At 40.3% G+C, this 25,609-nt stretch overlaps 2 protein-coding genes across 2 annotated transcripts; both read left to right on the plus strand.

Moving 5' to 3' along the window:
* The first annotated feature begins 486 nt into the window (after nt 1-486).
* On the plus strand, nt 487-12,902 carry pitpnb (phosphatidylinositol transfer protein, beta). The gene is made up of 11 exons (XM_058412258.1): nt 487-597; nt 2,464-2,494; nt 3,822-3,967; nt 4,583-4,674; nt 4,946-4,953; nt 5,231-5,305; nt 5,447-5,530; nt 6,509-6,586; nt 7,444-7,554; nt 7,774-7,896; nt 10,649-12,902. The coding sequence occupies exons 1-11, from the start codon at nt 578-580 to the stop codon at nt 10,697-10,699; spliced, it is 819 nt and encodes a 272-aa protein (XP_058268241.1). The 5' UTR covers nt 487-577; the 3' UTR covers nt 10,700-12,902.
* A 533-nt stretch (nt 12,903-13,435) lies between these two features.
* Nucleotides 13,436-23,369, plus strand: mn1a (meningioma 1a). The gene is made up of 4 exons (XM_058412597.1): nt 13,436-14,067; nt 14,262-17,546; nt 21,431-21,491; nt 21,609-23,369. The coding sequence occupies exons 2-3, from the start codon at nt 14,444-14,446 to the stop codon at nt 21,439-21,441; spliced, it is 3,114 nt and encodes a 1,037-aa protein (XP_058268580.1). The 5' UTR covers nt 13,436-14,067; nt 14,262-14,443; the 3' UTR covers nt 21,442-21,491; nt 21,609-23,369.
* The last annotated feature ends 2,240 nt before the right edge of the window (nt 23,370-25,609 follow it).

Here is a 25,609-nt window from a genome sequence, read left to right on the forward strand (position 1 = left end):
TTGCCAAGTTAGTTCCGTTTATCATTTGAATTATACCAGTTAAATAAACTAGTACACTATAGTCAATATTTATTTTAGTCTGTTTACCTAAGTATCTAGCATAGAGGTAGTGACTGTAGAAGTGAGAACGTTTGAATAAGGGCATTTATATAAACCTGTGTTTTGTCTTGCAGCTAAACTATTGTCCGAGCTGCTGTTATAAGACAACAACTCGTGGCCAATCAGAATCCGGAATTCAGTACCTTGTGGTCATCACGTTATTGCTGTTTTGGCTAGCTATGAATGAAAGCTGAGCTCAGTTAACATGATCTCCCTTTGCATAATTTACATATGCTTCTTTGTCTCCTGGAAGAAAAAAAAAGTCAGGATATGTTAAACTTATTTTTTTAAATTCTCTAATAACATACTAAACTTATATACAGCTCTACGGTGCGTATGTGATCCACTAATGGTACAGTGACTGGTATATTCTAAAAGATGATGAAGATCAGCCAATCAGAGGAGGCGGGGAAAGAAGCCTGTTGCTCTGAAAGGTGACGTATACTTCCTGGAGCATGCGCAGACGCGTGGCGAGAAGATGGTGATCATCAAGGAGTAGTGAGTTGAAGTATTATAGTTCTAACTAGTTGCCCACATTTGGGCGTGTGTGCGTTGTCTTTCATTCAGTCTGGTGTACATGAGGTGTAATGTCTGCTTGTCGTTATTATATATATATATATATATATATATATGCTCTTTTTAGTTTTTGGTGTCGCTTGTTTAAGAGGGTTGACTCGGGTTGTAAAGGTGGATACCGGCTTGTTTAAGGCCTAGCTTAGCCGCATTAGCATCTAAACCCTAGCTAGCATGCTAATTCTGTCAGTGAGGAAGGAAGCTGGAGGGAGAGAGAGAGAGAGAGAGAGCTCACTTTAGCTGAGCTTGTTAGCTCGGAGTTGTGAAGCCGTAAGCTGCGAGTAAAAGATTAACTGGGTTGCGCCTCCGGTTGTGAGCTTAGAAATCATAGAAATATAAACAGAAAGCGACGACAGACATTGAGCTTCACAGGAAATATTACTTCAGAACTTTTTCAGTCGAGCTGTCAGTATGCTATAAAGCCGCGAAACCGAAACTAGCGGTTTAACGGGTTTAAGTTCCATTCAACTCGTTAGGAGGGAAAAGGTCTCGTGAGTTATTGGTGTTTTTACGTATTTTCCTCAGAGCTAGCTGGTTATTTGCTAGCAGCTTGTTCGATCTAGTAAGAAAATGTGACACAAACATCGCCTCCAGCATTTCCCTCTAGATTTACATGGTGTGCACTCCTAAGCTAATTATATTCCTGTCAGTCCCTGGGTAGATTTCTCCTTTCCACCTACCGAGCCACCAAACGTCACCGGGATCTGAACTGAATTATATTTCTAGATTATATTATATTAAGTTTTTTGACACACTGTAGCTTCACAGAAATCCGAATGGTAATTTTGATCCCAGAAAAAAAAAACACTTCCTGAGACGACATGAGGAAGAAACAGGAACCAGACTCAAAAAAATGAACACATCCTCCTCTGAGTGTCACGATAGTCAGATAAATCACTAGTTAAATTATACAGTAAGAAGTGTGTTGTGGATCTTCGGTAATTTTTTCCTTCATTGATTTGATGATAAACACCAGTGTCTAGTCAGAGGGTGTGTTCTAGTCCAGCTCATATCCTGCTTGCAGAAAGTTGGCTTGCTTGTGGCATAAACATAGTAAATCCACCTCTGCTGTAGTTGTGATTTCACTCATTTGGAAGATTATATTTCAATCTGTACATTTTATTTTATTTTATTTTTTAAATTTTGTTTCCAAATCTCCTACACCTCTTCATGTTGGATCTGTGTCTCACTCTGTGTCTGAAGTTTCCTGGAACGTTGCAGTTTGCATGCTGTGGTTTTGAGCTTGTACAGTGTTGACGTGGCCCTGTGGGCTGGATTTTGATTATCCATAAAATAAATAATCAGCATTGAGCTTTGTGATCAGAAAGCCACACGTTTGCCTGGGCTCAGGGTTCTGTGTGTGTGTGAGGGATTTTTTTCTTCACTATCTTTGCACAGGATGGGTTTAGGATTCATGAAGCATCTTTTTTTTGTGTGTCCTTTTTTGTTTTTTTTTTGTTTGTTTTTTAAGAATCCATGTCAAGTGTTGAAAGAATTATAGTGTTTAGAATTATACCACAGGTTCTATAATCATTCTGTAGAGCTGTCTTTCCTTTTGTGGGCTATAATAAACACACAAATACACAAACACACACATACAGTAACTCATTAAGATCTGGTAAAAAGTTGAATTGTTGTATTGGGTGTGTTGGAGAAGGAGACCAGGGTTATTAACCTGTGTTTCCTCTAATCCTGTTTAATATGATTTTACCACAAAAAATAACTTGAAAATGTCATTTGGACTGGTGCTGAAATTAAATCTATATTTCTTGTTCTTCTCTTTTTGCACAGCCGTGTGGTCCTGCCATGCTCGGTAGAAGAGGTGAGTGTTCCCTTTCTTATCTCTAATTTGACATTTTCTTATCCCCAGTCATGTCAAAAGCGACTGATGATGATGTAACAGTTTAAAACTAACAAAGGTATTCAGATTACATTTTCGGCCTTTTTTGCACGCAATTCATTAACTAGTAAGTGTACTTGAAGTGTAAAAATCCCATTTACACAAACATGTATATATATATATGTATGTATGTATGTATGTATGTATGTATGTGTGTGTGTGTATATGTATATGTATGTTTATAAAAAAAAACACTGTTCCTAACTATACTTGTGCTGGAACTTGAAAATTTTATTTAATGGTTGATTAAAAAACAAACCAAAAAAACCCCCAAACTTAACATTTCAAAATAACACTTAATCAGATCACTCAGACAGTTCCAGTGTATCCCGCAGGTTATATTTAACACACAAGTTCAGTTGTGTGCGGCAGAGAAAAGCTCATATTAGACGCCGTGTGGCCACATGTCGGCCCTGTGCCGGATTTACATCGACATGCCCTTAGTGGAATGCTTGAGGGCTGAGCTTAATGGATTACAGATTTCATAGCATAAACATTCAACTGCAATTGTATTTCCTTACTGTTTACTGTTGTGCTAATTTGCTAACAGTTGCCATGACCGAAGTAGCACTTTGTATGAGTCTTTGTGTAAGTTGAGACCAGTTCAAAAGAGCCTGGTTTATAATGTAATCTGGCCAACATGCTTTGTACAACATCTAAATGAATCTGTTGTTTATCTCAAAGCAGCTGTCCAGTTCTCTGGCTTCACTAGATTTGATATTGACAAGGGTACTATTGTATCTCTAAATACCAGAATGTAAGAAGCAGGCTTTCTGTACTATATCCTGTACCTTATCACACATTCAAACTGCACAGAGACTTGTCCAAAAATATAGGCCCCTTTTCCTAAATTAGTACAGACTCATTAAATATACAATTATGTTGATTATTTTTTCTCTTTTGCAACCCCAACTCCTTTATCTTGGGCCTTACACATGGATTTTATGTGAAAAGCACCGCTTACAGTTACATGTTTACATCTTGAGTATTGGACTGATTTTTACTAGGCTGAATGAAACAGGCAGAAAGTGGCATGCAGGTTTAATAGATTTGTTTGAATTGCAGCCTGATTGTTGCACGTTCTTGTAACCTCATCTTTATTTGAATGCCAGTCTGTTTGTTTGTCTCCTTTGACCACAGATTTCCTTGATGGTTTGATGGTTGAATGACTTGATGGTTGCAAATAATAGGAGAATTCCATGTTAATAGGCTTGTAATTGTGTTTCTTTTTCTTTACCCAATTGCACAGTACCAAGTGGGCCAGCTTTTCTCCGTGGCTGAGGCCAGCAAAAACGAGACCGGTGGTGGAGAGGGCATCGAAGTGCTGAAAAATGAACCGTATGAAAAAGAGGGGGAAAAAGGACAATACACACACAAGATCTACCACTTAAAGAGGTTGGTGAACTGAAACTCGACAGTATATCGGTTTTAATCAGTAGCGTTAATGTGATGCAGTAACTCACCATTACATTTCTCACTTGCGTTATGTTAAATCATTTCATACCACAGCACTGTTGAATTCTCGAGTGTGACAGTAGTTCTGGATGCAAGACAAATCACAGTTTTATATTAGTGAATTGTGCACCTAATTTATATGGGCTTTTAATCATAGCCAAACAATAAGCTTAAAATAACTAAGCCTAAAATTAACAGATCGGTTATTTAAGAGAAAACATATAATGCAGAAAATATTTTTTATTTATTTATTTTTTTTGTCAGTAAAAAAAATGTGCAGTTGGCAAAAAAAAACCCTTCTGAACACCTTGTCTTGTTACATGAAAGCTTGTTGTGTTGCAGTGTGAAATATCCTAACATGTTTTGTAAAAATAATTGAGTACCACACCCAGAAAATAAATAATAGCGATACACTTCTAAGGTCTTCAACCTGTAGAACAATGAAAAATGATGTGAAACTCCAGCTCCTGTCATAAAATGGGGAACAAAAAGAGGAACTGTTGTAATGATGGTGTGATAATTTGTGTCTTTCCTTTTTTCTTTCTTTTTGTGCAGCAAAGTGCCTGGTTTTGTGAAGATGATCGCACCAGAGGGGGCTCTAGTATTCCACGAAAAAGCCTGGAATGCCTACCCATACTGCCGAACTAGTACGTTTTGCCTTCAGTCCAGTCATCAACCACTTGTTCCCAAACTTGCATAAATTTCAGATCACCTAGTACTAATACTAGCATTTTGCTGAGATTTTGACATGAGCCTCTGCAAAAAAATAAAATAGTCTGTTACGTTAAGTTTTTGTTAATCTGAGTAACAGTAGAGTGCCACTGACTGGTTTGAATTATGAAATACTGTGCAGCTAATGACTGATTTATTTTTATTTCTTTTCGGCACATTTCCTTCTTGCTGCATCATTTGCTTCAGTTGTGACGGTGAGTAGTGTTAAATTTTACAGTCTGGCCTTATGCACATTTTTTAGAGTAACTGTGGTTTTGCTGACAATGAGTCACTTGCAGTTAGTATTTGGTTTCATTTGAAAGCTGTAGTTACTCAGACCATGCAAGAAATTCTCTTATAGGCTTTTACGCTATAACATTTAAGTTGACAGCTCAAAGACTCAGAGATAGAATACACATTTTCTCTATCTTGCTGCTCTATTCTGAAATAAGCAATACATCTCAGCATTTAACATAACCCTTGCTTTTGCAGAATGAATACATGAAAGATGATTTTATGATCAAAATTGAGACCTGGCACAAACCAGATATGGGCTTCACAGAAAATGTAAGTGATGAAGGAGCCTTCAAAACACACAACAGTATAATTCCTGTTACTCATTTTGAACACTTTTTTTCTTTAACCAATTTAGATGATCATCATCTGCCTGTATCCATGTTCTCTGTTTTTTTTTTGTTTTTTAACTAGGTACATGCATTAGACCCAGAGACGTGGAAGACCGTTGAGGTGGTGCACATCGACATAGCAGATAAATCTCAAGTGGAGCCTGGAGTGAGTCCACAAATATCTAATAATGTTCACTTTATTGTTAGTCTCTTTGTTAAATGTGTATTAGATCTCTCTGGCTTTCTCGGTTTCACACAGTAGTTGCTGTGATTATTTCTAAATTCTGACCTTAAACAATGCAATACAACGTTGAACCAAAACAATACAACAGGATTGAATCTATAGCAGGCTTAAACATTAAGCTGTTCCTGTAAGGCTAACCTTAAAGGCACACTAAACCAGTAGCAGGGATCTGACTGTCATTGGGAAGTTGAGCCTGTTCCAAAGAAAGTCTCGAGGCTAAAGAAATGTTTTGGCAAAAAATCAAACTTGGTTTTCTCTTTTCCCCAAATGTTGTCATTTGGCCAAGACATGTTTGAGTTTAATGATTGCTTCTTTAGCTTTGCACTGGAGCTGTGGACTTGATTCAGCAAGCAAGTAAAGGAAGTATGCACATCATGCACCAAATCCTCTCTGTAAATATACACCTACAAACTTTAAATATCTCAAATTTAGTTTGTAAGTAATCTCAAACACATGCTGGAGATATAAGTTGATTTTAAATAAATTAGCCCAGGAAAACTGAGGACACGAAACAGGGGTGGCTAGAGCTTGGAGGGTTGCAGTATCTTCTTGCTTTGTATCTTTAATGACTTAAGTGGATCAGTTTTGGGGCAGGGTTAATCCCAGTTGCCATCTGTGCAAGGTATTCGGTGTACAGGTCTTGAAGGTTGTGTGAATGTTCATCTGACAGAGTATCTTAAGAGTAGATGAAAATGTTAATATGTCCTCCAGTGTGGAGCAGAAACAATCCAGATAAGAGCAAACTGCATCTCTCCAGTCTATGTTCACCAAGAACATTCTGCTTTAACTCTATCTCTGTTGCTTATTGTTGTATTGTTAAATAATAAAAAGAAATGTTGTTATTGCTTAGATCTACAATCTGAGTTTATGTAGAAAATAATGTGGTGGTGTGCCCTGCAGGATTATAAGCCGGATGAAGACCCTGCACTCTTTCACTCAGAGAAGACAGGACGAGGTCCACTAGGCCCAAACTGGAAGGTACGAAAACTGCTATTGTGTTTTGCAAGTACTTACAGTGTTTGTTTATATCAGCAGTGATGCACAATAACTGCCCACTTTCATAGAAACTCCTGTACACCTGCTCAGTCACGAAATTCTTCAGTCTGACAGCACTGGCGCAATCATGCAAATACACGTCAAGAGCTTTATCAGAATGATGGGGGGGGGGAATGTGATCTCAGTGACACTGATCGTGATATGGTTATTGGTGTCAGTTGGCCTGGCTGAGGATTTCAGAAACTGCTGGTCTCATGGGATTTTCACTTGCAGCGGTGTGTAGACATTATCCGGAAATCAAATACTAAGCAGTAGTTCTGTGGCTGGAAACAGCTTGTAGATGAGTTAACTCAAATAATATAGGAGACCCCAGGAGATCAGCAGTTTCAGAAATACTCACAACTCTTGTACTAGTTATTAAGATCATTCTGGTGTTTGGTGAGCACATTAAATAAATCCCTTCACCGGCATAAATTTATACATTGCTCTACCTCATGATTGATTGACAGGATAATTGAATAAATAAATAGGTGTGCTGAAGTTCATATTAAAGTGGCTGGTAAGTGTATGTGTACATATTAGTGGGTGATATGACAATGCTGTGCTACCTATAGGTTTTTGGAGGGCAACTAACGAGAAATTTTGTTGTGTGGTTGGGTGTCAGTGCCACTCAAAACTATGCATCAACAGGACAAAGCTTTCTTGGGTCTAAATGAGTTTTATATGAAACAGGTTGTTAAATTTGATACATTGCAATCTGTTTGTTCACTTTTCCCCTTTGCTGTTTAGGTTGTAGGAGTTCTGAACTTATTTATGTGCTGGATAACTCTCTTTAACAGGCAGAGCTCAGTACAAAGACAGACACTCCACGAATGTGTGCGTACAAACTCGTCACCGTGAAGTTCAAGTGGTGGGGCCTTCAAAACAAAATCGAGCACTTCATCCACAAAGTAAATACAAACATTCACTCAATGCTTTTTAGCAGACAAAATCTTCTGAAGTGTGATATCATGTAAAAAAAAAAAAGAAACACTTCAGCAAAGGTACCTGTGTCTTTTAAGCCATAGCTTGTTTATCATTGCAGTCCTTGAGAATGTTAATCACACAGTAGCTGTGTATTTTGATTGCAGTTAAATAGCCTTTTCTTTTTACTTCTCCTTTCTCTACAGCAAGAGAAAAGGATCTTCACCAACTTCCACCGGCAGCTTTTCTGCTGGATCGACAGGTGGGTGGAGCTCACCATGGAGGATATCCGGCGGATGGAAGCTGAGACACAGAAGGAACTAGAGGAGGTCAGGCCTGTGTGCAGAACACTATTATCACATTTAAAAAGACTGAAACTGGTTTAATGATTTCATTATTTGGGGTCGTAATTGTGTGTGCAATTACATTACGTGAGTCCAGGCATTTGTGTGGGTGACTTCCATGTTGTTGCTCCCAGTGAGAAATGACTGCAGCTGGTTTCTACATCAACAAAAGTCTGTCGAATGCAACCATTGGTAATAAATTCAAGAAGCAGTCTTAGGGTGGCCTGACTTAGCTGCTGATTGGGGCCTGATGGTACATGTAGTCTGTGGTTAAGGTGGCTAGTTCAGTCTTTGTTGTTGTAAATGTAAAGTGCATTGCTGTCCAGGAGCAGCATAAATAGCATGCAGTTTGTCCTTTGTCTAGTACCTCAGTGCTTACTAATCATATTTCATTTTCAAGATGCAAACTTAGTTATGACTGTAGAATATTGGGATTTTAAATCAAAATTTATGAGATTTGTTATTAATCTGTGTCCAGTTGTTGTTCAGCCCTAATTATGAATTCTCCAAATTACAAATCAGGTATATGATGCCAAGTGTTTAATCATTAACACCTCCATGTTTTCCTAACAGGTCTTAAGATAATGGGAAAAGCATACTTTCTTGCTTTAAAGGACTTGCAGATTTGCTCAGTATTGTTTTCTTCTTCTAGTTGCCACTGGCCACTCTATAATATTCTCTATTTTCAGTGTATGTTTTTGTTGAACGTAGCCCAGCACAAAGAAGGCTGGTAATTGGCCCGGTTTCTTCCTGTCAGCCTGTTAGAAATGTGATCCAGCCGTGCGGCCCCTCCAAAGCCTGACGCACTCTGTGATCATTTTCAGCACACAGCCAAGGAAAACCACAGACTTTCCACTCCTTGGGAAATATTGATCAATACTCTCTCTTCCAAAGGCCCAAGGCGTAGTCTGCTATTACTTGAACTCTTAGGAGTAGTTTGCCAAAATTAATAGGTAATATTGATTCTCAGATGGTCAACTTTCAGTCTCATTAGCCCCATTCTGTTATTATTTAAGTTTTAAAAATGGAGGTTTTTTCCTCCAGTGAACGTGGCAAATGATGGAGTTGGAGCCGAGGTACTAAGCCCTAACATTGAACAATTTGTTTCTCTGCTACTATACCTCTGCCAAGTTTAAACTGTGCTGATTTTGCCTAATATTTAATCTGATAGTTTAGTTTGGCTTTGTCTCCCAGACCCAAGACCTTCCAAGTGCTGCTTTTCCAAAGCCTATTTGAGGACTCATTGTTAATTATGATGCTGATGATGTGCTCTCCTTTCAGTAACCCTTTCCTCTTTACCCCAACAGGAGTGCTAAAGCAAAGTGACTATATTGTGTGTGCTGATGAGCTTCTGTTTTGTATATAGATGCGTCATAAAGGCAAAGTAAGAGGCACAACAGCTGCTGAAGATTAGGTGTTGGCCACCTGATAGGCCATACAGGTGGCGTGAGATCCGTAAGTTTGCCAGGACTCGTGGTATCTTTACTTTGTTTTCTTATCGCTTGCATTCACTCACTTCTTAATGATTCACATTATGTTTTCAAACACTGTCTCCATTTAGGTTTACCACCAGCAGAATTTAGGATTTAGGGTGTCATGAAAAGCCTCTGTCATGTTTTAAGATTAGTCAATGTAATAATTGGTCCCTAGACAATGCTTAAGGCAGCCAGCTGTAATGGAGTGTTTGCCAAGGCCAAGAGAACCTGCACCACCCAACATGACAAATCAGAAACAGAGGTCTGAGCTCATCTACGGATCATAGCTTCAAAAAGAAGAACAGAAAAACCTGGATCAGGGATCCTTATGAGAGAACACAAGTTCTCAATCCTGCAGATCACAGTTTACGGTTTTCAATAGCATAACACAACTCATCTAGCTCATCAAGACCTTGAGAGCTGGGAAAATTTCAGAAAGCTTTATTAGAGCAGGAATGATTTTGAAAAATAGTACTAACATTGACAACCATGGAGAGATATGTTTACTTGTGAACCAGAATGGAGGCAGTGAGTCCTGTAGCATCCTCAGGCTGCTTGTACATGGTGCCAAGCATGTAAACTAACAATCACTACTTCTTACCTTAGTCTTGTTCCATTTGGGATTTTGTGTCTCAGATGTTTTTCTCAACCACATTTGTCTTTTTTTTTTTCCATCTCCTATTCATTGTGGAGAGATTACAGATCATTTTCTGTCTACAGGCCCACTAGACTTACAGAAACTATACATCTTAGAAAGCAGTTGAATGCTTGAGTACATTACTCTGGCTTCATATTTGATCCATCTTTTTTCCCCTCTGTTCAGCTGTTCACTGCGTCTTTTTCAGCTTTCTTTGCTCCAGTGCTTATGTGATTCGTCTTGTCTGTTACTAACCATTCATTACTAACCTTTTTGTTTTTTCCTTTTTTAATTTAAAGTAACATGCTTCCTGTATGAAATCTCAAGTGTTTACCTTCAGTGGTCTGTTTGAATGTACTGTGTACATTTCTTTCTCTTTATGTGAACTTGTGGTTAAAGGCATAGTGTTACAACCACTTCTGACCTTGCAATTTCAATGCTGAGGTGGGTGTTGAGATAAGATCTGTTCTTCTCACTGTTGGCTCGTTAACTCGCAGTACTTGCATGGCTAACGGAATCCATAGAGAATGTGTCCCAAAGTGTACAACAGTGCCATATTTTGATTAAAAATCAGCTTGCTCTTTGCCCTTCACATTTTCTTTCTTCCCACCCTTGTCTCTTTCAGCTTCGTAAAACCGGTCAGGTACGAGGCACCAGTGCTGCTCATGAACAATGAAAGAATTCTACTGCAATTTGCTGATGAAGGAATGACGACACGTCACACAAGACTAGACGACCTGTGCTGTGTTCGAGTCCTCCACCACAACGATGGGAACATCCTAAATGATCAGTAGTACTGTAGCCACCTCAACATCTTACTCAGCACACCAAACAGCCTCACACTGACACAGAGACTCTCGCACCTATATCTACTTGCCTATAATGACTTTATTGGAGAACGGTAGAGCTTGTGCTTTAGAATTAAAAATGAATTGGATTATCTTAGAAATAATTAAGGTTTAGTTATGTTCCTGTAAACTCTGTGGCAGGCATTGGACCAATTTTAACTGTCTGATATGGCAATGTCCCAATGTTAACTGTAGGTCTTGAGGGGTTTTTTCCTCTCCCCTTCCCTCCTTTTTTTTTTTTTTTTTTCTTTCTTCTCTCTTGCTGTGCCCTCTCACCATTTAAACTGCCCCCCCCTTCCCTCTCAGATCAAGCACTTATGTCAGTGGGATTGTGGTGTCTCTATGTTTATTTTTTAATTATTATTATTAATAATCATGGTTATATTTTTAGCCTGTTATTTAGTGGATTATAATAGCTTTGTCTTTCTTGTTTTGTTTGTTCTAGAAAATATTATACTGTTGCATGAAGGGAGTAATCTGCAGCTAGAAAAGCAAGCACACGCTCACGCGCGCACAATTTGCCATCAATCATTCTGTCACATTGGGTGAAGCACACACTGACCACAGAACCTCTTTGGTTAGTGGCTTTGCATGAGCTTAGCTATGCCATGACAGAGCAGGTGTTTTTTGTTTTGTTTTGTGCTCTTTTTTTTTTTTTCTTTTCCCCCCTTTCCCCCTTCTGACTGAAGGTCTCCCTGACCTCAGAGGGGCCTCCGTCCTCAGCACTGCGCAATGTGTGCATTTATTGGAGCATTGATTCCTTCCATGATTCAGACAACCAGTGCAATTACTGCTGCTTTTCTAGAGCTCTTAGAGCTAGTGGCATGCTGCTAGATCTCAAATGTCCATATATTTCCTGGTGCTGGCTGAAATGCTAATCCTCCAAAAAATTTTCAGAGCACCTAAAAATAAAAAAAAAATAAAAAAAATTACTTCAGGCTTCAAGCATGTATGTTGATGATTCAAATTCAGAGATATGTACAAGATGCTACCTGAAACAGACCTCCTGTGTGAACCTTCTCATGTCCACTGTTGTCTGGTGTCTTAATTCCCGTTAGCCAGCGTAGCAAAAAACAACAGCAAAAAAACCCCCACAGTGGTTAGCTTTCTTGCACTGGTCACACAAGAGACTGAACCTGCTATATAGGGCTTTTTTCACTTTTCTCTACAATGTGCTTTAAATAGTATGTGTACAGTTTTCTATCATACAGACTTTAAGAGATTGTTGATATTACATTATTTCCTAGAGAGCTGAGAGTGAGAGACACACATCTTTACAAGATTTTTAACTGTAGATATCCACTTTTATATTTAGTAGTCTGTGTGATGGGCCACAGGGCTTCCTGAACAGCTGAAGGTTGGATTTTGGAAGCGAAGCTGAGCCTGATGCTTTGTAACCCTTCCAACCTTCTTGCTCCCTCCTTATCGGTATGTAGCAAGACATTTGGACCTGGTGAATTCAAAGTGAATCTTTTTGACAAGGGTTTGGTGCATTTTGTACATTTTTTTTTAGAATAATCTGATTTCCTCACACTTATCACCTGTTGTGAATGTTGAATTGAATTGCTGGAGTTGGCAACATCTTTTTCAGGTTCAGTTACTAGGTGAATTCCAGCCTCAGTGCCATCAAGCATATTTTGTCTGAATGCAGAAACTTCTCTCATCAGGGCTTTTTTTTCCCTTTTTCTTGAGCATTGCAATGGAAGCCATAAGGAAATTCCGTGTGTGCGCGCACTCATGTAAAGCTTTACTGAGATATACAATCATACTGTCACTTGAGTGTCTCATCAGTTACATTGTACATTTTTATACACTGAAAACACTCCCCGTGTTTTAGATCAGGAGGGATGGAACACGAGGCTTTCAGACATCAACGTTGCAAGTCAATTTTAGAGAAAGATCTCATTTTTTTTGATCGGGGAAATGCAAATAAATTGTCATTATTTTTTTTGCTTTCAATTTAAATGCAGTTGTCTAGATAAATGAGCGGAATGGAACTGAATATATAATAAATTTCTCAAGTCTCTTTTCTCAGTGTGTTTACGTGTTTATTTCCATCGCGCGCGCGTGTCCGTTTGTGTCCTTTTTTTGTGTGTCCACTAGATGGCGCTGTGTGGCTTTCGCAAACATGCATCATGTAGATTGAGTTTCCTAGTAGTTTTAAAAATGAACTTTTAATAAATATTGTGCAAGACAAAAAATGCAGCCTAGAGGATTTTTTTTTTTTTTTTTTTTTTAAAAAGAAGTGATTTGTATAATATGCACCATTATCTTGCATCTTTTTATTCTCTATTTAAGGAAAATGATGTATATGAAACATTTCAGCCATAGTTAGTTTCCCATTATTTCTTTATTTAATTCACTGGTTTGCATAAAGTTTGCCAACATGAGATGTGACGTAGACATGTCTATTGATATGTGTATAATCGATATATCGTGGCTATTTATAACTATATAAGCTCACGGATTCACTTCGCTTCCAATTCAGATTATACACTGGCTTTTCTTTGCATCCGTGTGGGCGGGGTTTGTGACAAGCCCCGCCCCATGCGCACGGACGCCACGTCCGTATTGGTGATCATGCAGCGCTGGGATAGATGAGGGAATGTCAAACTTGTTGCCGACTGTAGAGGTAAACACATAAAGAAAATCGGGACAACATAAAGATGAACGGTACGTCCTTCAGCAGCCTCGCGTTTTTTAAGCACGGCGATCCGCCGCTCTAACAAGCGAGTAAAACGGGACTTGAGCGTTCACCTCGACGCCGCGCCGTTACATTTCATACAGTGTCAAACCGCCGTATTCCGGACATTCAGCTTGCAGGCGAGAGACGCGCGCGCACCGACTGCTCTTCTACTCCACAATGAGACAAGTTTATCTTCGTGCAGCCGTTAAATTCACAAAGATGGCGGAGTAAACAAGATCTTCCACATTTCGCAACATATTTGCTTGGATTCGGCGCGTTTGTGAGCGTTGAGGATGGGTCGTGTGCTGCTTTGCGCTGCGCCGGTTTCGCTGCCGCTGCCTGCAGCCTTATTCACGGCAAAGTCGTGTTAATGAAGCTTTTTTGAACATGTGCGTTTTCCAGGCTTTTATTTTTAAGCTCATGTGTGTGTCCTCCTCGTCAACAAAAGGACCAAAGTTTTTCTCGCTACGTCGATTTTACGGCGACTGCCCTCTGTTTGGGGTTCCGGAGGTACTTGCAACTAATTTCACATCTCCTTCCTTTATACCATATCATTAATAATAATATACAATTACTATAAATACTCGATGTTACAATAACATTTTGACATAAATATTTTAAAACAGTTGTATACCCCAGTCATTGCTTGACAGATCTTTTGACTAGTGACTTATATATATATTTTTCTTTTTACCTGTTAACAGCATGGACCTGGTTGGAAAAGAAGAAATTAATAAAAAAAAAAAAAAAGTGAACATTTTGGAATACAGAAAATGGGATTAGTGATCATTTTGGATTATTTCCATTGATTTTTTTTTTTTTATTATCTGTGTGGTGATTGTGGGCTTTATGAACAGTAATTGCACAAGCTTTGTGCACAGTAACAATGAACACTAACTATAACAGTTCTGGATTTGACATGAAAGCACCATCAGTGGGTGTAGAGCCAGTATTGGGCCCTTTGAACGAACCCTCCATGCAGGGTCTCGGCTTCACGTCGGGTAGAGAGCAGTATGGATTCCAGCCTCACAGCCATGGAGATATGCTCAATATCGGACTACAGCAGCAGCATCAACTCCATATGCCGCTGCCTTTCAACAACCAACAGCTTAATCCTGACCAGCCTTCACACCCCTACCAGGATGGGGTCACCTCCTGCCTGCATGGGGACAGACACATTGGCTTCAGTGGCAGCAACACAGGCCACCAGCACATGTTTGAGACAGAATTCAATCATTTCACAGAAGCTCAGACCCGAGAATGTCTCTCACAGCAGCAGCGGCTAGCCAGCATGCCTGATTATCAGCTCCACAGCCATCCTAATGGGAATCACGCCGTTCCGGCCCCATGTTTGCCTCTAGACCAGTCACCCAATCGGGCCGCGTCCTTCCATGGTCTCCCATCCTCCTCTCCTGAAAGCAACAGACTGGAGCACTATAGACTTTTCCCACAGGGAAGGGTAGGCGGGTCTCAATACTGTTACCCATGCGATCCTATCTCTGGACATTTTGATATGGCCGGATTTTCTACTCCTGACTCCACTGAACCCAAATTGTCCTATTGTGAAGCAGGGAACCAGATGGTTGGAGGTAATTTTCCCACCTTCAATCAAAGCGGCTCACGGGCTCCTATGATTGGCGGTTCTAAAGTCGATCAGCAGCTACCTCAGCAAAACACTTATTCAGAGAGGTTTGGGAACAGGGGGAAATTAGAACCAGGGGTCACTCCTAGACATCATCTCATGGCCCAACAAAGAACAGGACCCATGGCTAGGCAGAACCCTGGCTCCCCTGTCCTTCCCCGGTTGTACCACACACCAGAGTTTGTTCCAAATAGCCCAGACATGCAAAACAACAACGTAGTGCTCCACGGTCAGCATGGCCAGCTGGATCATCCCATACACAGATTAAATAACCACAACATGCATCCGTTTGGGGAGCCCATGTTTAATCCCCAATTTGGACCTCAACCACCCCATCAACAGCATCTCAACTCTTTCCCCTATTTAAATATGGCCAAGAGGCCACGGTTTGATGCCCCAAATGGCTCTGCTGGGGAGAGCTGTCGCCCCCTGAGAAGTGGCTTACATAATCGCCCAGGCCTTGAGAACCACCTCTCCCCCTCCTCCTTCCCAGCTCCCATGGGGGAATTCACAACTCACGTGACGGATGGTTTTCAATCAGGCCCCCCACCGCTGAGCTGTGGCTCACATCAACAGCAGCCACTGGCTCGCCAGCAAAATGCAGCCATGATGATCAAACAAATGGCATCTAGAAACCAGCAGCAGAGAATGAGGCAGGCAGACCTGCAGCCTATAAGTCAGCACGGGGATGTTACACAGAACGGCATGGTGCACAGAGGACCGATTGGTGGCATGTCTCATTTGAATTTTGACAAGAAGCATAATTTTCATGGAAACTTTGATACTCAGAACCACCACCTACCTCACGAAAACTCCTGGTTTCCTGACCCACATCAGCAGTGTAGGGAAACTAACATTCATGGAATGGAGCAGTCGCAAAATGGACATGATATTTTTAGATCAGGGGTCACGAGTGTAGAGATGCAGTCTTTAAATTCGCCAGGGCCACAAAATCAGTTTGAAAATAGCATGAACAATCCTTTGCAGGTACAGACATCTGAAGACGGAACAATGCAGCCAAACGCACCCATGAACAGGAGACAGGGTGATTTTGGAGGAGCCGCTATAAGACGTCAGCACAGTTTCCCTCCTGGGGGCCCAAATCAACAGGGAACCCCTCAAAGCAATCCTCCCAGTTTCAACTCCTCACCAGGGAACTATCCCTCCCATCCTGAGTACATCTCCAGCCAGCACCTGTCAGTCAATAAGCTTGGGGCCCTCTCTTTGGGGAATTTAAACAAAGCAAGTACAAAAGACAGTGTGTTTGGCCAAAGCTGTCTGGCGGCTCTCTCCACTGCCTGCCAGAATATGATTGCCAGTCTGGGGGCCCCAAACCTCAATGTGACTTTTAATAAGAAGAGCCAAAATGAGGCCAAACGCAAACCAGGTCAGGTGGAGAAGGACATAAATAGCAGTGGCGGTGTTGGGGCTTGTGGCCCAGGAGCAGAGTATTTCCAGAGCAGTGCTTCTCAGAATAGTCAGACGCCTTGCTCTGGGAATAACAACAATGCAGCAGTGGGTCAAAGTGCTCTGGGCCAGATGGCGAAAAGGGAAGCTGCCACCCTCTCCCCAGACAACACTGTGGATTCTGGGAATGAAGGCAAAGGAGCAATCGGCAACGGCCGCGGGAGAGGGAAGAGAAGACGGGACAGCGGGCATATAAGTCCAGGAAATTTTTCCCCATCGTGTAGTAGCAACCCCGTGGTTAGTCCAGGCCAACAAGCATCTTCTTTGGGCATGGGCGCTGAAGGCCGAGGCAGGACACCTGAAAGCGTCCTTGTCTCGCCTTCGTTTGGAAAACCTGACCTTACAACCTCAGTGGATAGTGGAATTCAAAGCATGGGCAAATCTGATGGTGTTTCACCCTGTATGGATTATCTAGACGATGCTAGCCCTAACTACGGCAACGAGGATGTTAGGACCAACAGAACAGGCATAAAGTGCAGTTCGGACAATAGGAGTGGCTATCCTGACACGCCTTGCATGGAACAGGTGAGGACGCCCCTGGACAGTTCGGCCCAGGATGAGGTGCATCCTCTAGAGATTCTTCAAGCTCAAATTCAGCTGCAGAGGCAGCAGTTTAGCATCTCAGAGGACCAGCCACTTGCAGGAAAGAATGGCAAAAAGCCAGACTGCCAGTCTGGACTTAACGGAGACTGTGCCATGGCGAGCTGCAGCCCAGAGCCTGGCAAGGGCACTGTGAATACCATTGACCTTGACTCTCTCATGACAGAGCAACGTGCCACCTGGTATGGCCCTAGCAACAAGGCTCTGATAGAGGACTCTAGGAATGGCAAGTGCATGGGATTCTGGGACAGAGCAAGAGGCCAGAGTGACAACAAAGAAGGTAAACACAATCGACTCACAGTGAGAGCATGATGAATTGGTGGTTTTATGGACTGTTGAATTTACTGTGATGACTTAATGGCTGGATAATGAACAACTTTAGGTAGCTTAACCTCTAGGGGTTTACAGCTAATCTTTCTCAGAGAAATGGGCTTTAATTAGCACACTTTGCTACACTCTGTCTGGTGGTGACAGACACAGCATGTAAAGACGAAAATGTGGTCCATTTTTTGCTGGAAGGCAGCAATGTGTGGGCAATGTGCAATTTGTGGTGAAGGAAAGGTGCAGGCCACATTTGAAATAAAATCCATGGCTAGTAAAACATTACAGGCTATTTCTATGCTCATAAATTTTTAAATGTATACAAATGATAATGCTTAGACACATTCACACACCAAAAAAAACATAGATCAAACTCAGTAATGTTTAAAAAGGGCTCTGCAAGCTACTGTTCAGAAAACAATACCACTGTTTTGTCTGATAAGAAATGATCTATATTGCAAATTACAATTATTATTATTATTATTATTATTATTATTATTATTATTATTATTATTATTTACTGAATCATTATTTTATTATTGTCATTTTTTAAAGAAAAATGTAATTTTCTTCTTTAGTTACACAAAAATATCGACAACAAAATATTAATTTGTTCTCCATTAACTGTGCTCACCAGAATACTGAAATAAATTCACTGATTGTAATGAATGCTTTGAGATACATCTACACTTAGATTAAAAATCAAATATGGCGTTGGAAATAAGAAAAAAAACAGGAAGGCTCAGCCCGGAGAGCTCGTTCCAGTGATTCTGTAGCATGTGCTGTTTTTTTTTATTGTTATTTTAATCTTGTTTATTTTCTTATTAAATCTGATAAAAGTGTGATACAGTGCATTAGATATTTTCTTAAATTCATTTCATGATTAATTATGGGTTTGGGGTTTCTTTTTTTTTTTTTCTTTGTTTCTTATAGAAGGGCTCGGAAAGCTAGTCGAGTTTTAGCGAGCGGAGAATATTTTGTATGCTTTTAATTTTCATTTGGCATGTTCCCCTTTTTCTTTTTTTTTCTTTCTCCTGTGATGCATTATAGCAGCTCCTAAAACAACACTTGTCTGATTTACAGTGGCTCTGGTTATGTGTCGTGTATCATGTGACTTTCGCATCAGTGTAGCGATACTACAGTCAACGGCGACTATGAAAATTTAATGTTGAGGGGAATTAGGTAGTGATTAGTGAATTTTGTGAGACGAACCTTTAGGTTGTAAGACACTCGCTAGGCAGATGCCTTTTGTCTTGTGTTTTTTAGGTTATTCTTTTTTAGGTTAATTTTTAGGTTATATAATGGATACGCTTATTAAAATGATGTGTATATAAAGATGTATAATGTGTGATTATAATTTCTGGAATAACAAGGTGCTATAATGGATCAGAACATTCAGGAAACCATCCTCAGACTTCACTAGTACAGGAAAACCCACTAATATAAGGATCTAAGAATGTGTCTCTGATTTTTTGTTCATGTTCTGATGTTTGAAGATATTTCCTCAAGCTTTGGGATTTTAAAATGTTAACCGTTTATATAGATATATTTATTCTGATAGAACTTATTAGTACAGATTATTGGCTTTAATCTGTTTGTTTGCAATATTAATGCTTATTAGTTATTGCAGTTAATAAATTAAGCGATAATGTGTGATAATGTAGAACTCTACAATGGGGTGTGTGTGTGTGTGTGTGTGTGTACAATAAGCATGCTTTTAAAATTCACTGGCTAAGCAGCAGAGATTGTCAGGTGTGATATTTAAAACAGTCACATTTCAAAATACCAACAGAACTGCGGCTCTTGAGAATAAACACAGCAAAGAAAAAAAATCCAAACAATATCTCACTGACTGGAAATATTAGATCAGGGTAAATAATATGCGTAAATAAGAAATAATCTGTATTTTGCTTTAGTGTTTTTATATGATTGTGAATTTAAGATAATAATAATAATAATAATAATAATAATAATGCACAGATTAAGGTTCTTTTAAGTCACAGTATTTACAGCAAAAATGATCACAGGATGAATTTACATATTGAGATGCTGTATATAATGTTAATAAATAAATTATATTAATGAAGATTTATAAGAAGCTGTTATTAAATAAGATCTGCATTTGAAATAAATCATAAACAGCATGTTTTCTCCATTCAGGAATAAAAATAATTCTACAGCATAAATTAAATTACTAAATGGATGGTGAAATCCTTGATTTAACCCTACATAATGTAGTAATTAAGAGATTACTTCATATTGAGCATGAATATAGTGGGGTTTTTTTAGTCATGGATAAACATTCGTTTTTTGTGGGGTTTCTTCTTCAGGTGTTCGTTATTTAGTTAATGGCACATCCATAACACTGTTTCTGTTAAGGACTAAAATCTGAAAATGTGTCATCACACACGCGCACACACACACACACACACACACACACACGGTTGAAATATGCTTGTTTGACGCATCAAACCTTTGACGAGTGAAGATTATCAGTACACGCTAATGAACGGAGAACTAATTAAAACTCGTGCTGCTTATGATTCTGTCTGCCATGACATCTGGATCCACATCATTCACGCTAAAATTCAGAGTAATACTCTCTTCCTGCAAGAACTCTGTGATGGTCTAACACCATGCACACACGCCTTTAGCTAGATCGGTGTTTCATGAACTTAAGCGTGATTTACCAGAGCATACCTTTTATGGGAGTGTTTGTCTATCAGAATGAATTAAGGTGCTTGACGCTCCCTGCCAGAGCTCCTGCGTTACATGGTCCTTTTTTCCATTAAGAACATAAGGAAAAATGAAGATCTTGTCTTGGCATTTTCCCCTAGGGTTTTGCCAAAAGGGAGGTCTATACTCGTGCAAATGCATCAAGGAATCCAACGTTTTGCTTTGATTTATACCCGTTTCCTCCCTGCAACACCCTCCTTCTTATAGACCCTTTCTGGAGGATGTAACTAAGCTCAAAACACTTTTCTGACCAATTCTCTGTAGGCTTGCTCTAGCACGTAGCAGCGTTATTGAGCTTAGTTGATCTTTTTCATACTTTTCCATTTCAGCTCCCAATGAAGTGATCATATGTTTCTGAGATCAGTGAAGTTGCCTACGAGCTGTATATGGAGCAGAAGGGTGTTGCTGTTGCTGGTCCATATGCGGAGGTTTAGTGCCTGTAGCGTGCTGGCCAAAGAGAGCGTGTTTGAGAGCCAGATGGAGCAGTTAACCATCCAGACAGCAGCAAGCCATCCATGCTGGGCCCCTCAGCTGGCCTGAGTTCCCAGTCCTCCTTCTCCCCCACTTTTTCTCTACTCGCTCCCTCCCTTCTCCAGCCCCTGAGCTCATGAAGGCAGGCCCTGTATGGCCCCAGGCCTCAGATGTGAGACTCCCTCAGTGCATTTCAGGCCTCCGAAACACTGTGAAAAGTCCTTTCATATCCCTCAGCTTCACTTCCCACTCACTCTGTCGAATATTTTAAGGCAATTTCATTCAAATTTGTCAATAGAAATTCGAACCATATAACAGTATATAAAAACAGGTCCAAGAGGGACTCGTTAATGTAAAAGTGAGCTCGAGTGCCAAACGCTCTCTGTGCTCTTGTGTGGGGAGGCGCCCACAAGACTCCTGCAGTTCAGCTGGCAGGTGTTTAGAGCTGTGGATAAAACTAGCCAACAATGACAGGTAGACACTCCAAGGCTCGAGTAATAAAATCAGAAATCTGGCCCAGTGAGATGATTTGCAGTGGAGTTAATATTCAAATCCTAGCATGGTTCAGATTTAACCCTATGACATGATCCTAATTGATCTCTCTCTCTCTAACACTCTCTCTGTGTCTTTCCCAAGGGCATGGGTAGAATCACTTGTTGGATATCCCTCAGTGGCTTCTCCCTGAGTCGTCAAAAAGGTAACAATTGCAGATTGACTGGAAGGAAGCCATTTTAAGGCATCTTTCATATTGAAGGCTAAAAAAATAGATGAGAAAAGACTTGTGACTAAATTGTCGTGCCCGTGTTTTCTGCAGGTGCTGTTCAAGACTGGTGTAGGAGTGGAGGAAAACCTGACGGAGCCCAGTTCCTGTCTCTTCACTGCACAGGGAGATTGAGGGATGAAGGATCCAACTAAAGCTCTCCTGGAGCACCCAATATTCAAATTCAAACATCCAAGAGCAGCTCCAACAAACACTTTGGGGCAGGGGGTCCTTCCTGCCTGTTTCTACCTGACAGATCACTGTGGTGGTTAGTCTTTGGTCCTTTATTTTTTTTTTCACTGATAATTGGATAATGTCTTCATCAGGAACAGTGAGGCCACACCGCCATCTCACAGTGTGTGTTCAATGCTGCTAGAAGGCCACACACTCTGAGTCTCTACTGGAAGATCCAACATAGAAACTGAAGACTGCGACTTAGAAAAGACAAGCACATCAGATTGGAATCTTGGACAGCGTGGCCGAATTGCTTTTAACAAATATTTTTTTAATCCTTTTCGCCATTTGTCCTCTTTTTTTAATTTTGTTTGATTACCTCATTTTTTTAAAAAAGCAAAACAAAACTGTCAAGCGAACATCAGAATATGTTGAGGTGGGTTTTTTTTCCTTCTTTTTTTTTAATCATAGAGATATTGATGAAAAGCTAAAAAATATTTCTCCTCGTCGAACGTACAGCAGGACTTATGGCTGTTTCAAATCATCCAAACTCTTGCTGGAACACTGTTTCTTTCCTCTATTTATTTGATCCATTAGATCATTTTTTGATCATAAGCGATGAACATTTTAAATATATATTCACCACATTTTATCCATCACAGATGGAAACTTGGCTGTGATATCAAATGTCTGGTTTTGTCCCTCCTTCTGCTGTTTTAGAGTTACAACAGAAACTATTCACAGGAGAAGAACCACTTTCAGTATTGTGTTTAAAAAAAAAAAAAAAAAAAAAAAAACGCCTGGCAGTTCACTTTGGTCCTCAGTCCTGGGTTTTTCTGACTGTGGTGGGTCAACCTTTTGACTTTGAAAGGCCAGTGGGGGTTCCCTTCTCTCCCTCCTGCTTTTGGAAATCTGATATGTAGGCTGAGCTCATCCCTTTGTGGCGGCCTGGCCAGTGTCGGAATGCCATTGTTTCAAGCCGATACTCTTCTCTATTTGGGTTTTCCCCTTCACTCGGCCTTCATTGACATACTGAGCTTCTCCCTGCTTTTAAACTAACTGGTGCTGAATATGTTTGGCCAGACTTGGCAGCCTATTCAAGCGGGGACAATAGCCACTGACAAAAGACTTTTCCTTTTAAGAAAATGGGTGTCCTTCTGGTGATTCAAAAGATCTTTAACCAGTTTATTGGTGTTTGACACCTCAGTGTTTTCCATGCTCTACCTCTTTCCATGCTTATGGTTTTAAGATTTTGTTTTGTTTTGTTTTGTTTTCTGTTTTGTTTTGAATTTGCTTTTTAGTCATGACACATTGTCTTCTTCTTTTCTTTTTCTTTTTCTTTTTTTTTTCTTTTTTTTTTCTTTTTTTTAAAAAAAGGCCCTTAACTTTCATGTGGATTTTCACAGTGTGAAACCTTTTGAATGGACTTATACACATGCGGAAGTGGCTTTTTAAATTAAAAGCGGTTGGCATTGAAAGCCAAGAGCTTTTACTGCAATATTTACAAAGCTAAAATGGTTTTCTTGTAGAATGTATAGGACATGTAAATAAACTGTATAGCAACTGTATAATATGGATTAATTGAGAAATATGTTGTAAATCATTGTTTTCTGCACCTGACACTCATCAATATAAAACGAACTGAGTGCATTAATTATTTGTCCTTTTGTCATTTATATTTCAAGAAACCACTCATTTAAAAAAAAAAAAAAAAAATCCCAATGTTTTTGTTTCTTTAAGGGTCTATGAAGGTTGAGATACAGCCTGAGAAATAGTGGGTTCATGTTTACCCTGAACTAATCTTAAACAGTGGGAAAATAGTTTTGGAAAGCAACTGTGAAGGAGTTGAGAGAGAGAGAGAGAGAGAGAGAGAGAGAGAGGTTATTTAGTCAAGGGATACTTTCAGTGATGCCTGTGAACTGTAGCCAGGCTTTGAGGCGACTATGTAGCGTGCCTCATTCATACGCTTTACATTAATTTGCAGACTACAGCCACGAGATGTTGAAAAGCAAGCAAGCTAAACACAGCTACACGTTTGTTATAAATGTTTACCTAGCTTTGTTCGTGTGTGTGTGTATGTGTGTTTTTGACTGTCTCAGATCATCAGTGTGACAGGCTTTTAAAGATGACGGTGCAGCCCCGTGCAAACCCGAGTCGAAAATGTCTGCCACGACCAAAAGCTAGATGATGCAAGGTTTTTAAAAAAAAAAAATCTAGCATATGCTTCTAATTATAGACAGTTGCTTCTAAACGTGCACCCTTTCCAGCCGTGTTCCACTACTCCGTGTTAGTTCTTTGCATTCGGCTGCATTAGGAATCCAACTTGAGTGTGGTGTAGAAAGAGTTAATGTTACGGTGTCCTCTGGCTCCCAAGGGTGACGCACGGTCTAAGAGACGGAATCTTTAACAGGAAAAGCAGTCTGAAAAATGTCCTAGCACAGCTAGGCCGAAGGTGCATTTTCCTTGGCTGCCGCCAGACATTCTTGCACTTGTTTTTCCAATTTGCTGGGGCTGCAGCGAGACACTTTCCCATTTAGAAATGGCTGCAAATTTCAGCCTTTGCTAGTTCATATTGTCATCAGGGGACTAATTTTCAGCTCTTCATAATTCTGTTTGCTCTAACCAATGCCTAGAGATAAGATTTTTGCGCTGCAAGAGTTGCAAAAGTGCATATATTTATGTATAACATGCAGAATTAATTAGTTTGTATATGAGCGATCCAGTCCTAGCCATTTATTTAACATGCTTTACTGTAAAAGCTTCATATTTAAACTTTGTATTTACTGTATTACCTCATTGTTCTGTTTGTCTTTGCTGCGCTTATTTGAATTACAATATTTAGAAAAGCCAGTTTGTTGGAACACAAGCATATTGGCAAAGCCTTGCCTCCACCTTAAGCCTGGAATATTTGTGTGTTTGTTTTAGGAGCAGATCACTTTTCCATTCTTTGTGTGTGTGTGTCTGTGTGTGTGTGTGTGTTTGCCTGAGTGCGACCGCATGGTTTGCTCCTTACATACATGTTAATATGCAGCCCAAGTGGCTACAACATTATAGGCCTTTGAGAGAGCTGACAGTCTGTCCATTCACTTGGCCCCAGAGTGGGCTCCTCTATTCATGTCCGTGCCATGGTGAGGATCGCTGGAAAGAGGGAGAATAGAGGAGGATGAGGAGGAGGGGTACCTCAGTCCTTCCTTTCCTTCCAGAATAGGATTCTGCAATTGGTGTGCAAATGCCACTGGCTGCCCAAAGCCTGGCGATCCCTGAGGAGCCAGTCAGTGGTGGGACGCTGGCTAGGGCCCTTCCTCGTGTCCCCTGAATTTTTCATAGGTCAGCCCACACAATGCACACTTAAATAGCTGGGCTGCACCGATGGAAATCAGCTGCGGGGAGCGAGAGATGAGGAAGAGAAAAATCCCCCCACTGCACAATAAGAGTAAAACAAAGATTTTAGTATCTTTTTAAAGAGAGCTCAATCTGCTCATCCAAAAGAAAGCTAGTGAAAAGGAGAGCTTTTTTGGATCCTTTTTCTTCGAAAGAATGAGGAAGAGGGGAGGGAGGGGGAGGAGAGGAGAGGCCTGAGGAGAGGAGACTCAGTTGTCCTGTGTTTGGGAAAGCCTGTTGCATCTCTCGTGGCACTGGGGGAGGGATGCTTGCCTGGCTTGTGGAATACTTCTCTTTGTGCAAGTTGTATGGGGCAAGTAAGTGAGCGCTGCAGGCCAGTTCAGGAGGTTGGGATGCATTTAATGATTCTTTTATCCTCAGGGCTGCTGAAGTAAAACTGGATAACTTACCATATGAATGGTCTATAGCTGTCAGCAGTGGAACTGAAAGAGGAAGTGTGCACTGGGGGATAGATTAGTTGTGACTTATAAGCATAGTTA

The sequence above is a fragment of the Hemibagrus wyckioides genome, linkage group LG16 (assembly GCF_019097595.1).
Source record: "Hemibagrus wyckioides isolate EC202008001 linkage group LG16, SWU_Hwy_1.0, whole genome shotgun sequence".
NCBI lineage: Eukaryota > Metazoa > Chordata > Actinopteri > Siluriformes > Bagridae > Hemibagrus > Hemibagrus wyckioides.